The 16,233-nt window shown below is 52.8% G+C and overlaps 1 protein-coding gene across 1 annotated transcript; it reads right to left on the minus strand.

Moving 5' to 3' along the window:
* Window positions 1–95: 95 nt before the first annotated feature.
* Window positions 96–14,524, minus strand: DRC5 (dynein regulatory complex subunit 5). Its single transcript, XM_019734716.2, has 6 exons — window positions 14,427–14,524; window positions 11,549–11,632; window positions 5,683–5,979; window positions 4,123–4,691; window positions 1,627–2,076; window positions 96–772 (listed from the first exon to the last, which is right to left on the minus strand). Exons 3-6 carry the CDS (start codon window positions 5,954–5,956, stop codon window positions 563–565), a joined length of 1,503 nt encoding a protein of 500 aa, XP_019590275.2. The 5' UTR covers window positions 5,957–5,979; window positions 11,549–11,632; window positions 14,427–14,524; the 3' UTR covers window positions 96–562.
* Between the last annotated feature and the right edge of the window lie 1,709 nt (window positions 14,525–16,233).

Here is a 16,233-nt window from a genome sequence, read left to right on the forward strand (position 1 = left end):
TTCCCAGTGTGGCACTTCCACCACCACTCTTCCTCCCATGAGATGCTTTCGAGGGAGACCCCTGGGTCTGAGCCCTTCCCGTCACCACTGTTTCCCCCTTCCCAGGCTGGGGGAGAGGATGCGGTGATGACATGGCCTGTAGAGCTGGGTCCCTTAAGCAGAGTCAAGTAACAGGGAGGTAGCATCTGCAGGGATGAAGGTGGAAGATCCAGACAAAGGTCTGCTGTAGCGTGTGGGGGGAGAGTCAGAGATGGGGGACCCTGTGGGAGAGCTGGGCAGGCACAGTCCCTCTGCTTTTCCCTATACCTGGAAGAAGTCAGTTGTTTTAGGGGGTCCCTCTCCCTGGGTAGAGGGCTGGGTCCCACTTCATCCCCTTCTCCCCCATCTAAGGGCCCTCCCCCTCCCCATATCTTTATCCATAGAACCCTTGATCACACCCTAAGGATTTTCATGGTCTCCCCCTCCCCCATCCCTCTGCCGCAGGCATGGTGGGGGCCTGAAATGAAGAATAGGGCTGGGGTACCGACCCAGGTCTGGTTACTGCCCAGCTCTATCCCTCATCCTATCTTGAAGGGTTCTCAGGGCCCTGGGCGGTGAGTGGGGACATGAAGTGGCTGGCATTCAAGCCCCTCTGGCGGGCTGTTTCACGATTGGCACAGAGAGCCTGTCCAATGAGGTACTCGCTCTCCTGGGCCACCTCAGACAGGCGCAAGTCAAACTCCAGCAGAGTCCTGTTGTCTGACATGCCTTCCAAGAGCTGCTTCCCGCCGTCCTGGGAGAGGAGTACAAAGGAAGGGATCATTTTACATCCTTACCCAGGATCTCACACACACACACACACACACACACACACTTATATAGAGATGTGACTGGAACAAAAATTTCACAGAACAGTACGTAACCTATCTGCGCAGTACACTGGCATTTTCTATTCTATTCCTATCTTATCTCCTTCTATCCTGTTCCATAAGAAAAAGGGTGCTCAAGACTCACGACATTGATTTTTCAACTGCAATGGTTTGAAAAACATGTCTCTATGGCAATGATGGTAATTGCATTCCTTCCGTTCAGCCATGGGCACGTGAGACAAACTTGGCTAATGAGATGTGAAGAGGAAATTTGGAGGGAATGGCTTCTGGGAAGATTTTCCTTATTCCAAAAAGAGAACAAAAGAGGGAGTGTTCTCCCCTTGTCGGCCTCTGAGCATGGCCCCAGGTGGCTGCAGCAGTCACCTTGGGACCACATGAGGGGTATCAGAGAGGCCCCAGGACATGAGGCTGGAGTGGGCAGAGCAGAGGCTGGCACCGAGCCAAGGAATTTTCCAACCCTAGAACCCCTTACCTTGGGGCTTCTGATTATGGGACATAATGAATACTCCTCTTGTTTAAGCCACAAGTATAACTCATTTAATCCTTCTAGTGAGACCACTTAGAAGTAGATACTCTTATTATCCCCACTTTACAGAGGAGACAGTGGAGGCCCCAAAAGGTTAAGGAACTTAAGTGCTAAGTGGCAGAGCTGGGGTTTGAACCAGGCAAAGCCTGTGATCTTAGCAATCACCCTGTAAATACCCCCTGACCGTTCGCTTCCATGTCCACCCGCAAGGCCCCAGAAGCTGTGGCTCACCAGTCCTATGTGGTTGCAGGACAGGTTGATGCTGGTGAGCGTGGTGTTGACGGACAGCACCAGGGAGAGGAGCGTGGCCGTGGGCTCCGACAGCTCGTTGCCGCCAAGGTGCAGCGTGGTGAGGCACTTGTTGGTCTGCAAGGCGTGGGCAAGTGCCTGGCCGCCTTCGTCCTCAATGCAGTTGAGGCGCAGGTTGAGGGAAAGGAGGCTGGTGTTGTGTGCCAGGGCATGAGCCAGCGACTGGGCGCCAGGGGCACGCACCTGGTTGTTGGCCAGGTTGAGCACACGCAGGCGGCTGTGGCTCAGCAGCTTGGCGGCCGCGCGCACGCCACGGTCCCCAATGAGGTTGTGTGACAGGTCCAGCTCCTCGAGGGCCGGGTGGTCCAGGAGGCTGCGGATTAGGATACGTGCCTTGTCGTCGTCCACCTTGCTTCGGGTCAACCTAAAGATCTGTGGGCAGGTAAGGGGTCTCCAGCACCTGGCAGCCAGGGATAGCCTGCCTGCCTACCTACCTTCTGCAGGTAGAGGGGGGAGCCACAGGGAGGCCGGAGCTTCTGCTCACCCTGTAGTGGTCACCTGGCTGGGTAAGGCCTGCCTAGCATGGCAGAGGGGTGCCGAATTGGTGGTAGGTAGTAGGCGGAAAAGGCTATCATTTCTTGAGAAATTACTATGTGCTGGGCATGCTGCTAGAACATGTCATAACCATTGTCTCTCACCCTCTGCATCCCAGTGCGATAGAACGAGTTCTCTCTATTTCACAGATTAAAAAAAACACAGGCTTAGAGTAGACGCCTCATTTACCCAGAGTCACATTGGGGTGAAGTTGTGGAGGCAGGTTTCGAATCCAGGTCTGTAGCCCCTCACTGCACCCTCCTCAGCTGGCTAAGATCAACCGTGGCAAACAGAGGAACTTTTTGAAGGAGATTGCCAGGGTAAGAGTGAGAGAGAAAGTGGGAAGGGTGAGAACCAGGGAATGGATGGGTTGGGGAAAAAAAGATAAAAGAAGGGGGTGGAACTAACACTGTGGGTGTTGGGGATGGGCGCCCCAGTCCCTTCCCTTCTCACTGGCTGGTTCCACTCCTCCCTCTTCCTTGAGACCTCGGAGTGGCTGGCCTCTCCACTCTCTCCCTATCCTTCGGTCCTCTCCTTTCTTTACAGTCCTCTTAGCCCTTCTTGTCTTTTCATCGCATCTATCTGGCAAAGCTCCGAACCTGGATCCAGCCCTCTCTCTATGTTCTGCATGTCTGTGCCCAGGCAACTGACATGATGAAAAACGTCACACGACAGGACTGGTTGGTTTCACTGGAACCACCACTAGGCCCTCAATGCTGTGTGCAAATTCAACTCTGTTTCTCTGGCCAACATACTTTCTCATAATCTACAACAACCATTTCAACCTTCTCCAGCCTCCTCAAACTTCAGGGGCCACCCTGCAGCCTCCTTTCAGCAAGTAAATCTCCCCTCACCTCCCCAGCCATTGAATGGGAATCCCTTATTTTCCTAATACCAAACACAAACCCATTGCTACCCACCACATCCACTCTCCCCTCTGCCCAGAGCCACCTGCCCTCTCCTGCCTTCTCAGGAACCTTCCTTGGTCAATGAATGTGGGCCTCTGTTCTGTACGCAACCACTTTCTTGCAATTGGATGGAACTTTACATTGGTTTTAAACACATGGCAGTTTCTTCATAAGAAAACCCGAACCCCTCACCTATTGACTACTCTACCTTTCTCTCCCTTCACAGCCAAGTTCTTGAAAAAGTTGATTGCAGTCATCCCGTTTCCTCCTTTCCCTCTCTCTACATAAACCACTCCACTCTGGCCTCTCTCCTGGCACTCCACGGACATAGCACCCCTTCAAGGACTTCCACGTTTGCTAAATCCATCTAAGTTCCATCCCCATCTCACCCCAGTGCTGCTTACCCCCTCTTCTTGAAACACAGCCCTCCCTTGGCTTGGTGACACAATACCTTGTCCCCTGTTCTTCTCTGATTTCCTGGCGGGCTCTCCCTCTTCCAACCAGAATATTCGGGACATACTTATACTAAACAATTATTTGATGTATATCTGGAATTCAAATTTCATTGGACAGCCTGTTTGTTTTTTTTCATTTGCTAAATCTGGCAGCCCTACCCTAGTTGCAATTTTACATTCATATGATTGCTGATGAGTGCCTTTTATCGCACTAGACAGTTAGCTCCACAGGGCACAAATGGTATAATTTTGCTCAATGCTGAGTCTTCAGCACCTAGGACAGGGCCTGGAGCGCAGATGTTCGTTGGATGAATAAATGGCTGGTGAACTGGGGGAGGGCAGTGCCTTGTTCGTCTCAGCCTCCCCAGAACCCACCTGGGTGCAGCGTGCATAAAAACGACGCTTGGTCAACGAATATGGAAATGGGAGGAGAAAGATGACGATAGCGGAGGAAGAGGAGAGGGCAGGGAATCAGAGACGCTGAGAATGGGACATGGAGGAAGGCTGGGGGCGGATGGTACCTTGAGAGTGTGGCATGCCTTGATGGTAGCCGCCAGGGAGTGGCAGTCGCGGTAGGTGAAGAGGAAGAGGTTCCACTCGAAATTCATGCCACAGTCCTTGACACGGTACACCAGGTCCAGCTCCTCCAACTGGCTCAGGCCAGCCACCAGGTCATTCAGTTGGTAGTGGTCCCTGGTGGGCTCCTCCGTCTCTCCCTCGCTGCCGGAGTCGGACTGGTCCTCACTCCGCGGCGTGGGAGGCAGATGCACGGGCGGAAGGAACTGATCCACACGGAGCCTGTGCACGTAGTTCCGGCACAGCGGCAGCAGGTCCAGGATCACCGCGGGGTCCGTGGTGCCTGGGATGAAGTGCTTTAGCAGGTTCTCCAGGTGCCGCTCGAAGAACATGCACTTCCAGCTGCCGCCATGGCTGTCCACGTGGCACACAGGCCAGCGATGCATGCAGCAGCGGCGCCAGTAGCTCTCATCGTGGATCAGGTTGGCGGTCACAGCCAGTGGCAGGTCAGGAGACAGGTCGTTCAGGACCTTCTGCTGGTGCTCTGGGAGCAGCTGCGTCAGGATAGGGTTGTCTTTGGGAACAGAGGAAGGCAAGCAGGAGTCGCTGAGTTGGGGACGGAAGGGTGATCTGGGCTGGGCCTACCTGGGGGCACCAACAACAGGGAATACCCTCCCCTGCCTTCAGGGAGCCCCAGTGTGAGAGAGCAGACAGACTATACTCTGAGGAAGTCTCAGTCTGAGGGGGCTGACATAGCCCCTGGCTTTGGGGTGTTCCATGCCTGAAGGCTGATATCTTAGCATCTGGTTTCAGGGAGCTCCCAGGCTGAGGAAGAATCTCAGGTCCAGCCCTCAGTCATCACTTAGTCTGATGGTGGAGACAATCCCTGACTTCAGAGGTTCCCAATTTGATTTGATGCTCTCATTTCAAAACAAACAAACAAAAATTTGAGCACTTACTATGTGCCAGACGCTGTTCGAAGTGCTGAGGGTACAAGAGTGAACAAAACAGAGGAAGGCGCTCCCTCTTATGAGGGGAGGCAAACAATACACAAATCAAGCAAATATATTGTAGGTCAGGTGGTGATAGGTGCTGAAGACAAAATGAGAGCCCTGTCCTCAGAGAACTCCCATCCAGTGAAAGAGGCTGGCAACTCATCTCTGAAAGGTTTGAACATACACAGAGCACAGAGTGCAGAACATCCATGCCATGGAAGACCCCAAGCGAGTGAAGGTTGATCAAAACCAAGGAGGGCTTTCTGGAGGAGGCGGTAGATAGGGTTTGGGCTGGGTTTTGCTGGAGAGAATGGGAAAGGTGAGAAGAGGGCATAGGCATGGAGGGCACAGTGTGGGTGTGAGTCTGGTGGGGCCTGGAAATAGGGCTAGCAGGAGAAACTGTCCCGGCCGCAGGGGTGAAGAGAAGTGTTGAGTGGAGATGAGGATGCTGAGTGAGAGGGAAGTGGCTGCCCCAGGGCCCAGCATCTAAGGCCCCTCCTCCAGGCAGTCCCCACCCACCCTGCCCCATCCTGGCCTTCTCCCTCCTGCCTCAGGCAGGGACAGACTCACTTGGGAAGTTCTTGACAATGTTCTGAATGCAGAGCTCTGTGAGCAGGGGCACGATGGCCAGTGACCACTCAGCATCCTCGGCGATAATCCTGCGCAGCCGATGTGCACCAGCCCCAGAATTTGGGCCCCTGGACTTCACGGGGGGTGGGACTGAGGGCTTTGAGAGCTGTGGACCTGAGCTCAAAACTTGATCTGTAGTGGAGGATGGGTCCTGGATGGAGATGAAGGAGCGGCTGGGAGCTGAGGGTGCTGGTGTTGCTAGGGATTCCTGCATACTGGTGACTGGCTGATGGGCACCTGGAGCCAGAGGGGTGGGTAGAAGTGTTACTTTGGAGGGTCTCAGTGGGCATTTACCAAGAGAGGTAGCACAGAGTCTGGAGGGACAGTCTCTGGAGTAGAGCAGGTCCAGGTACAAATCCCACTGATTAGCTGTGTGGCCTTGGGCAAGTTACTGAACCTCTCTGAGTTTCAAATGCCTCCAGTGTGAAATGAGGATAACAGTTACCAATAAGATGATTGGGAGGAGTGAATGCATAGCATACTTCCACACTGTAGCAAGGGACAGCCCCAAATTTTATGCGATAACTGCATAGTAATTACCAGTAATTGCTGTATGATGGACACTTTTTTAGTATGCATATTAACTCATTTAATCCTCACAAAAGGCCTTTTGAGAAAGGCGCTTGTGATATTCCCATTTTTCTGATGTGAAAAATGAAGCACAGAGAGGTTAGCTGACTTGCTCAATGTCAAGACAGCTTAAAAATAACAAAAGACGGTTTGAAAATTAATTTGGGGAACGTACAGAGGGATAGTGGATGGGGGAGGGGGGTTCACACAGTGTGAGGGATATAAATGATAAACGTCTAAGTTTTGCTTTGTCTTGTGCACCTGAAACTAATAAAAAAAAATAACAAAAGACGGACTTCGACACAGTCTATCAACTTCATGCTCTTACCATTACATCGTATTGCCCCTCTGAGGGTGAGGGCTGGGGAGGTGTCTATTGCCAAAAGACCGAGGTATACTAAAGAACTATTTCGTTCAAAACAGCTCCCTGTTCTAAATATTTTACAGAACAGCAACTTCCTGGCGCAGAGGATGGCTTGGGAATAGCACCGGCCAACAGAAATAGAAAGCAAGCCCAAAGGCAAGCCGCATACACTACCTGAAATTTTCTAGTAGCCACATTGAAAAGTAAAGAGAAACAGGTGAAACTAATTTTGTATTTAACCCAATATGTCCAAAATAGCATCATTGAAATATATCATCAATATAAAAGTTACTGAGATATTTTATATATTTTTTTCATACTAAGCCTTCAGAATCTGAAGTAGCTGGTGGCTACTATTTTGGACAGGGCAGGCTGAGAGATTAAGGGGAGGGGAATCCAGACCCACGCCTTGCCGGATGCCAGCACCTTCTCCTCCTCCCCTGTGAGGGCTCAAACTCTGGGCCCCTTTCCCTTCAATCTCCCCATCCTAGTCTTCCTTCTAGTTTTCCCAGCCTCTCTGCATTCCAGACAGCAGTGGGAAGTTGTGGGAGGCAAAAAGGCAGCTAAATCTGGGGCTGAAGACCAAAGACAGAGGGTGTATAGGGCGGGGGAGGGGCTGGGGCCCCTCCCCTTTGTCCATTCCTGCCCCGGGACTGCAGCAGCAATGGGGCTGCCCGGCCTGAAGTTCCTCCTTCAGGCAGTTTCCCCTCAGATTTGCTCCCTGACTCTGGGTCCTGTGTAGTGACCCGTGGGAAGGAACACTCTGAACCAGCGAAGGTGTCCTTGGCAGATGGAGGGAACCAGATGGTGCTCCCCAGCCTGCCAGGCATCTCAAGGAAGAAGAGCCTGGCTGTGTGTGTGTGTGTGTGTGTGTGTGTGTGTGTGTGTGTGTGTGTGTGTCAGAGAAAGAGAGGGAGAGACAAAGAAGAGGGCAGTGTATGGAGGATATCTCTGTTTGTGACACCGAATGCAAATCAAATGCAAATTCACAGGCTGTTTTGCATTGTGGAATCACCGACTGGTGCCCTCTGACTCATGGCTCCTCAGAGGGTGTGGCTGTATGGGGGGGGGGGTTGCTCTTAGAGGTGTCAGATGAGTTTGTATTTCTGGCTTTGCTAGTGACTTGCTGTGACTTTTGGCCAAGTTCCTTAACCTAGCTGAGCTTTGGTTTCCTTATCTGTAAAACGGGATACTATTATGTTCCTACGTAGGCAGGCTGTTGTGGAGATTTCTCTGAAATAATATTTGAATAATATTGATGATATTTCAAGAGTACTGGAGGGGGTCTGTGGAGGATGAAGGCGTTAAGGACAGGGGTCCCAGGCTGGGGAGAGGATACCTGGACACCTGCTTCTTGAGTGCTGACCTGAGATGATATCTTTGAGCGAGACCCTTCCCTATCTCCACGGGAGATGTGAGGGGCAAGGTGGCGGTGGTGGTGTTCAGGGCTGGATGGAAGGACAGGTGGGCCTGGCCTTCCGGGCAAGAGAAGAGGGTAGAGACCGCTGGCCGGCCCTGTTCCTGCTAGCTCCACCCCTGGGCTCCCTCCAAAGTCCTGGCCTGAAACATGTCTGTGTCCTCCTCAGTCCCACATGCAGCCCAAGACAACATAAGGGCCACACCCAAGGGAGCGGGACCCAGCCTAACAGGGGAAGCCCCAGGTGACTGGCAGGTGTTGCCCTGGAGCTGGCTCTCCCGGTGTTACCCAAAATACTGTCTGCCCTCACCATCCTGGTAGGTGATGCCTTTCCTTCCTCCCGGGAGGCCACATGTTGGGCAACCTCATCTGGGGCCAGGGGGGCACCCTCTGAAGCGGGGTGGGCCCAGCCCCACTGCCTAATGCCTCACTGTCTCAGGACTTGGCATCTCCTCCCGAGGTCTGGTCCTAATTGCTCTTGCGGCTGTTTGGAGCCTGCAGTCCACCTCTGAGTGGAACACTGCCGGACTTGAAACGGGGTGGGTCCCAGAGCCCAGAACCATCTCTTTGAAAGGAAGGGGCAAAGCGTCCCTCCATGGGCTCCACATGCATGGTTGGTATAAAAGAGAGCCCCTACCGTCCCGTGATGTTTATAGAAACCTCCGTGGCCCCAGGTCTGATGTCATTTGTAAGGCAAATGTTGAAACCATTAACCTCATAATAAGGTCAGAGTTGATCGTTTTCACTTAAGAACTTCTTGATTTTTCAAAAAGTATTTTTGGGAAACAAATTATTATCGAACACGGAGGATTCTTCTAAGGAGAACTTTAGTTCCAATTAAAAAAAAATCTATTATTAAAAACGAATAATATACAAAACAAAGTACGTTTAAAAGGATAGGAGCAAGACAAGCTCATTGCCTTGCTGTTATTCATGTTACGAAGATGATGTGATGTGTGGTCCCTCCCTGGCAGGTCGTGCGCCTGACCCCTGCCCTCTCCACCGCCACAAGCCTGCCACCCTCTGGGCTCTCTTTCCTGCGCTGATCATTCTCTCAAAGTCTCCAGCGCAGGCTCCCCTCACTCTGCTTGCCCTGCACAAGTTGCGGTTCCTCGGGATTCTGTTGTAGGAGGCCGTCACCCTGCCTCACTCCTTTTGATGGATGGCAGCTCTCACCTATCCTCTGAGCTGCAGACTTGGGTCCACTGGCCTCCCAGTTCCCTCAAACTCAGCTGCCCCCCAAGAGCACTCAGTGCTTCCCCCAAGTTGCTTCTCCTGGCTCCCGACCTTGGCCAGGGCCACCACGGTGCCTAAACCAGGAGCTGGGGACTCACTGCTCTTCTTCAGGCCCCCCACATCTGGTTACTGTTGGAGTGTCTCAGTTCTGCCTCCCACCCCAGCAGCCCGTGGTCTCCCTCCTGCTGCTGCCTTAGCTCAGGGCCTCATGGTCTGCCTGGATCGTAACTTCAGCCGTACAGCCCCTGAGTCTGTCATCCAGTGTACCAGTCCTCTCACATCAAGCCTTCCCACGGTTACCCTGGCAGGCCTCTGTGCGAGCCCTTTGATGGCTCACCGCCGCTCACTGGGTACAGCTCAGCTTCCTCAGCTCAATACGGAAGGTATTCCGTGGCTGGATGCTCTGTTTGAAATAAACTCCTCTTTGCATCTGGAATACCTCAGGCTAGTTTATGCTGCCCAGCCTTTGCTCATGCCATCCCCGCTGCTTGGAATGCCTTTTCTACCTTCTCAGCCAAGGAAGCAAGGGTCCTTTTGAGCTCAAGCACCACTTCTTCTCTGAAGCTTTTCAGCCTTTCTTGTCCCCCACTCCCACCCCCAAACAATCCCTCCCTTTATCAGAGCCCCTGTACCTGTGTCACTTCAATGATCGGAATGACTACTTTCTCCCCACACCCACACTAGACTGTGAGCTCCTGGGGGTGCAGGGACTGTTTCCTACTCATTTTGGTCTTTAGCTCCTAGCCAACATCAGGTCTGCTTTAGGTGAGGTAGCTGGTGTTTTGGGCTGCCCCACCCCCTTCTGATAATAAATTCTGGCCAATAGAAGTGTCCTGTATCAGTCAGAGTGATTGGTTTAGGCTGGCCACCTGATGCGAGCCAATCAGAGTCCTTGGAGGTAGACAGAGGACATCTGTCCTTGAAGGATTCGGATGCCCTGCTGCTGGCAGCAGTTTCCCTTCCTTCCTGTCTGCAGCGGGAGGAAGAAGCCTGGTGGAGACCAGCAGGAATGAGAGGTGGACAGAGAGCACCGGGCTACCTTCAGTCCCCATTCCTAGTCCCTGAGGCCCCAGAACTGCCTGGTTCCTCCGCGGTTCCTTCAATTCTGAGACCTAACTGGGCGTCTTCTGATGAGTCCTTTTTGCTGATGCTGAGTTGGATTTCTGCCCCTTTCTGACCAAAGAGTCCTGACCATTTTGATAGGCTCACTGTTTGGTGAATGAAATTATGGGTAAGCTACTCAATCAGTAGATGAAATAGTTCAAGGGGATGGCCGAGAAGGGCCAAAGGTCCGCAGGCTATTATGCACAGGGCCTGACCTCTAACTCCTGTGGCCTCTTCCTGTCTTGACCATCCTGAGCTTCCGGTCTCAACTCCCATCTCTCCAGCCATAGGTCAGTATCGGCAATTTACAACTCAGCACTTAACACTTACAAGCTCCTTTCAGAACTAACTCTTCTCTCATTTGAGTCTTATAAGCACTCTACAATGGAAGCAGGGCAGGCTTCTTAGCCCCATTCTATGGATGAAGAAACTGAGGACAAGATTAGCTCTAGGAACTGACTAGCCCTAGGACATTAGGAGGGGTGGGGCCAGGCCCTGAGGGCAGACTCCTGCCTCTAAGTACAGTGCACTGCTCTTCACAGTCACTTGGTGTGTCCCCCTCCCCACACTTTCCTACTCTCCACTTGGAAAGAAGAAAGCATGTTCCCTGGAGAGTAGGAGTCCTATCTTCACACAGAGAGGACCTGTCAGGGAGGGCCTTCCAGGCTGGGAGGGCAACCAGGCCTTGGCACCCCACAGTGGGAATGTCAGGCTCCTAACATAAGGCTTTGATCCCTGTTACATTAAAATGCACTTTTCCCCTTGATGAAATAAAATCTTAATATTACACAGGTGTGTATATATTCGTATGTTAACCTTGAACTGCTGTTTAAAAATGCATCTCATTTTAGGTCAAACGTAGTAAGTTATGAAATATATACTGACGCTAATGTAACAAACTAAAATAATTTGGAAGTCATTTGATGTATTATTCTGACAGTTTAAGTGTACAGAAATGAAATATATACCCATATCCTTTTATCAGTCATCCATACCTCAGTGTGAATAAGTTTCAGATCCAAAAACAAAGCTGGGAAGGGGGGAAGGAGAATGTACCACTGAGTGGGGAGAGAGTGGGGAGGGCCCACAGGAGAACGAGAAGGCAGAAGACCTACCTCACAGGGTGGCCTCAGTCTGGCCTGGGCATCACCAGTCTTCAGCTGAGAGGGGTAGTAGGTGGCAAAATCCTTCCTGGAAGCCTGCAGGGATGGGTAGACATACATTATCCAGGGGCCTCACCCATACAGCCCCCAAGGGCCCATAGACAGCAGCCCCAGAAGTGGCAGAGCAGTCACCTTCCGCTCTGGAGCCTCCTCTCCCTAGGGAACGCCCCGGGCAGTCAGAGAATCCCAGAGTTTGAAGGCTGGAAGCTGGTTCAGGACTCTAGTCCTCCGGGGCAGGAATCCTCCCTGACATTCCAGGGAGAAGGTTGGGGCCAACAGCAGTGAGTACCTCTTGTGCCACCACCTGGTGTCCTCATCTAAGGGGGACATGCTCTGAGATGGGGGAGAGGGGACATGCTCAGGGACCTTTCATCGCCTGGCACCTGTCTCATGGGCCTGTTGGGCTTCACATGCTATGTCTCCAGCATCAAGCCAATCCACCCCAGGACCACAATCCCGGGGGGAAGGCCAATCCTCCTCCCTTCCAGGTCCCCACCCTGAGTCCTCAGGACCAGGGTCCAGGGTCCTGAAGTCAGATTCAGGCCACACCTCAAAGGATTAGGTCTTAAGGTCTGCTTTCTACATGCCCAGGCACAGGTAATATAAAGTGATAAGATGCTCCCAGTTTGGCCAGATTGTCCTTAGTTTTGATGGCTTGTGTCCGGTGGACAAGTATTCTGGGAACCGTATCCTTGCCTATATAGAGCTACAATTTATTGACGTCTAGGCCCTCAGTTGCATGTGCACAGCAAGAGGCAGTGTAGCAGCTGGCTAAGGACCCCGGAGTTACGCTGCCTAAGGTCGAATCTCCATTCTGCTCCCTAGCATCTGAGAGACCTTGGGCAAGTCATTTAACCCCAGTAAGCCTCCATTTCTTTATCTATAAATGGAAATGGTAATTAATGGTACCTACTTCATAGGATTATCTAGAGGATTAAGGAGCTAATGTGTGTGAGACATTTCATATAGTGCTGGGCCCGGAGCCAGCACTCAAGATATGGGTTCGATATTGTATGAAGACGTTAGATGCCTGACCTTCCTACGTTTATGAAATCTTCAGATTTATTGTGGAGGATTATTATTGTTGTTTTAACACTATTATTCCCATCTCACAAATAAGGAAAGCTTAAGTACCGGTAACTTGCTAAGTGTCACATAGCTAGTAAGTGGATAAGCTGAGGTTTCAGCAGATGTCTGTTCAAAGTCCTCTCTTACTCTGTGCACAAAAGCATAAGAACTAGTGAGATGTGGGGGTTGCTGCCTAAATGCCCCAGGCTGGTTGTTCACAGCACTTTCCCCGTGGACCTCTCAATTTCTCCAGCTCATGAGCGCTCTCGTCTCATCACTAGTATGGAGCCTGAGGGTCCCCTTCTGGTGCTGACCTGAACAATCCAGTCTCCCTCACCCCCTATATCACTGCCAGGTACAGGGTCCTTCCACCGAACTGGACTGTGGCCTGTATCCTTCTGCTTGAGGCCCCATTGGACCCAGGAGAATCCTGCAGAGCTGTGCTCGCCTGCCCCACAGCTCACACTGCCCTCCCTGTTCCTCATAGACCTAGGATTCAATGCTTGAATCTCTTACACATTCCGTCCTCTCAGAGGAGGTCTCAGACCCTTTGCATCCTCCTCAAGTTCCCAGTTAACCGCTTTGGGCAGAGGCTCCTCCCACCTGCCCAAATGGGAAAGTTGAAGATGCTGGAGGAAGCCCTCTCTCCTTTTTGCTCATCACACCCCTGGTCCTCAATTGTCCTCACCTCCCTCTTTTGAACCGAGAAGCTGAAGCCTCTGGCCTTCTTTAGGCCCACCAGCACCTCTGCCCCTGGACACAACCATGTGCTACCTGGCACAGCCCCCCCAGTTCCCCAGCACTCCACCCACTTCTCTGGTGCTTCCCACGCCTTCTCAGCCAGCCTCTCCTTCAGCTCAGGCATCTGTCCTCAGGGCCTTGGGCTTCTGTCTACATTTCCCTGATCTCTTTCATGCCCATCATGTCAGATCCTACCTCAGGCCAGGTCACTACCAAATCCCCATTTGGGAATTCCCCATTTGTGGAATCACAAAAGAAGGAAAAAAAATTTCTCTGTCGGGGTCCAGGCCCAGCCTGCTTGGTCACTGGGGAGTGAAACAAGCACCCTTCTCAGAGCCCTGGGCCTGGCCCTCCTCCCACTCGTCCACTTAAGTCTGTTGTCTTAAAAAGGACCCGCGCCTTTTCTCTCCACCCCTCATCCCTACCTTCAGCTCAGATACCGCAGCGGGGAAGCTTATCTCCAAAGGCCAGCGAGTCCCTCCCCCAACCCGCCTAGGGTGATGAGGCCCGAGCTTCTCCTCGGTAACCCAGGGAAACCAGTCCCGCTGTGGGAGGGAAAAAGGTGCGGAAGCTTCTGGACCTGCAGGAGGGTGCAGCCCGCAGGAGCTGGGGTGGGGGGTGAGGGATCAGCCTTCCTGAGAAGACTGGGGCCCCGGGCTTAGGGCTGCTCTCCTCCACGACCTACCCTACGGGACGCCCCACATTTCTCTTCCTCCTTCTTAAGGTCCCCTCTCCACCCTCCCGCCTCCCCTCACTCGCAAACCCAAGCCTCTGGGCCAGTTTGCAGACAGTGGCTGTGGCAGGGGAGGAGGCACCGGTCTGGCTCAAATGGGTGGGGTTGGAGGGCCTTCTGCAGGTACTACCCCGCCATGCGAAATGTGGGAGCCAAGACTGGGGCCATCTGCGGGCTTCGGGCCGGGTGAGCTGAGGGCACCCCGCGGGCAAGAGTGGGGGCAGGGAGAGTTCAGCCCGATAGTGGAGAACCAGAGTTGAGTGTTCTCTCTCCCGGAGGTCACCTCACCCGCTCCGGGTACCCAGGCACTTTTCTTCCGGAAGGGCCCCCGCGCGGCCAGCACCGGTCGTTAGGGACGCCCGGCGTCTCCAGGGGGCGGGTTCGAGGGCCAGTGTGCACATGCGCGTGCCCGCGCGTGTGCTTGCACCAGGTCTCGGTCGGGTGCGGTGCAGGCGCGCAGGGCTGTCCTTCGGCGGTTGTCACTACGAGCCTTGGCAAGGGGTTGACGCGAGGAAATTTGTCTCATACGCTGTGCAGGGCCGCTGTGCGGGCTGTGGGAACTCTGCATGAGGCCTTCTTTGTGCTTCTGGGGGACGTTTATGAACGGGCTTTTGTGGGGGAAGGCGAGGAATGGAGAACTCGGGTAGGACTCTTGGAGTGCTATTCCTTCTTGGTGCATTTTGTTGGAAATGGGGGTGTTAGGAAGATCTGGGAGAAGCATCAACAGTCTCTTCTGGAAGTTACTGGAACTCCCGCAGCCTCCCGTTGCCACCAGGCCCTGCAGGAGAGCTGTGGGCTGCAGCATCCCTGCAGAGGGGCACCTTCCACCTTTCTCTAAGATGTAAACAAGGCTGATGTGTGGCACCAGGTAGGAAGGGTCCAGCCTCCACAGCACTCCTTCACTCAGTCCTAAGCCTGATGCCCCCCCAACACAGCCCTGGATGACAGGATGTGGTGTCTCCTCCCCCCCAACCTTGGGTGACAGGACATGGTTGGTGCCCCTGAGGGCATGGATGACCAACTTCAAAGGGTTGGCTAGAAAGAAGCAGAAATTGCCCTTCAGGAGGAGAAAGGCAACCAGGGTGGTGGCAAGTTTCACAGAGGCAGAGCTTAGCTTTAAGCCCACCAATAATGATTATGTATTTTTGCTCAGTGGCCGGGAATCCACATATGCAGGGGGCTGATTTGTTATTCGTGGATTTCAACTGCAAGGATGGTTGGCTCCTCTAACTCTGCTCCCTGCACTGCTCAGGGTCAACTCTACGACCGTTTCCCGGAAAATAAGACCTAATTGAAAAATAAGCCCTAGCATGATTTTTCAGGATGACATCCCCTGAACGTAAGCCCTAATGCATCTTTTGGAGCAAAAATTAATATAAGACCCGGACTTATTTTCAGGGAAACATGGTAATTGGTTACCCTGGATAAGGTAACATCTCAGCAGCTGTTAACTCATCAGTAAATGGGAGTATAACTTCTCACCAGTGTCCACGTGTAAAGAGCCGGGCCCTGTAAAGCGCCAGGCCCTTGCTGAGCTGCAGTTACCAAGATCTCGAGGTAAAGCTTTGCAAATCCCACAGAGCTGAGCAAGCAGTGATTTACCAATATACCGCAGGTGCCTCAATCAGAATGAGAAATGGTGCAGGAAATGAAGCCAGGAGGACCTGCTCTGCTCTAATAATTTTAACTAAACAGCCCCAGAACTTAATAGCCAGGAGCCTTTGACTTGAAGATGAGTCCATGAGGTCCTTTCCTTTATGTAGCAACAGGGATTTGGGAATAGAGGTGGCGCTCCGGCATCTGGATAGGTCCTGGTAGGGAAGGAGGGCTGCCCTCTATCCTTCAGCTTCCTCCTGCTCTGAGCTGCCAATTTTCAGCTTCAGCTCAGGCGTAGGGCAGGTGCTGTGCAAAAAGTCGCCCTGGTTCCTGCTCTTTGAGCCCAGGAGCTGCCATCTCCCAGCTCACTGTGCCTGGTCTTCTCCCCCTAAGGGCCTCTGCACTGGCTGTTCCCTGTCTGGGAAGCTCTTCCCTCAGAAAACCATGTGGCTCACACCCTCCCCTCAGACGCCGCCTCAGTGAGGCAATGCCACCACCC

Source organism: Rhinolophus sinicus, linkage group LG05 (genome assembly GCF_036562045.2).
Source record: "Rhinolophus sinicus isolate RSC01 linkage group LG05, ASM3656204v1, whole genome shotgun sequence".
NCBI classification, from domain to species: Eukaryota; Metazoa; Chordata; class Mammalia; order Chiroptera; family Rhinolophidae; genus Rhinolophus; species Rhinolophus sinicus.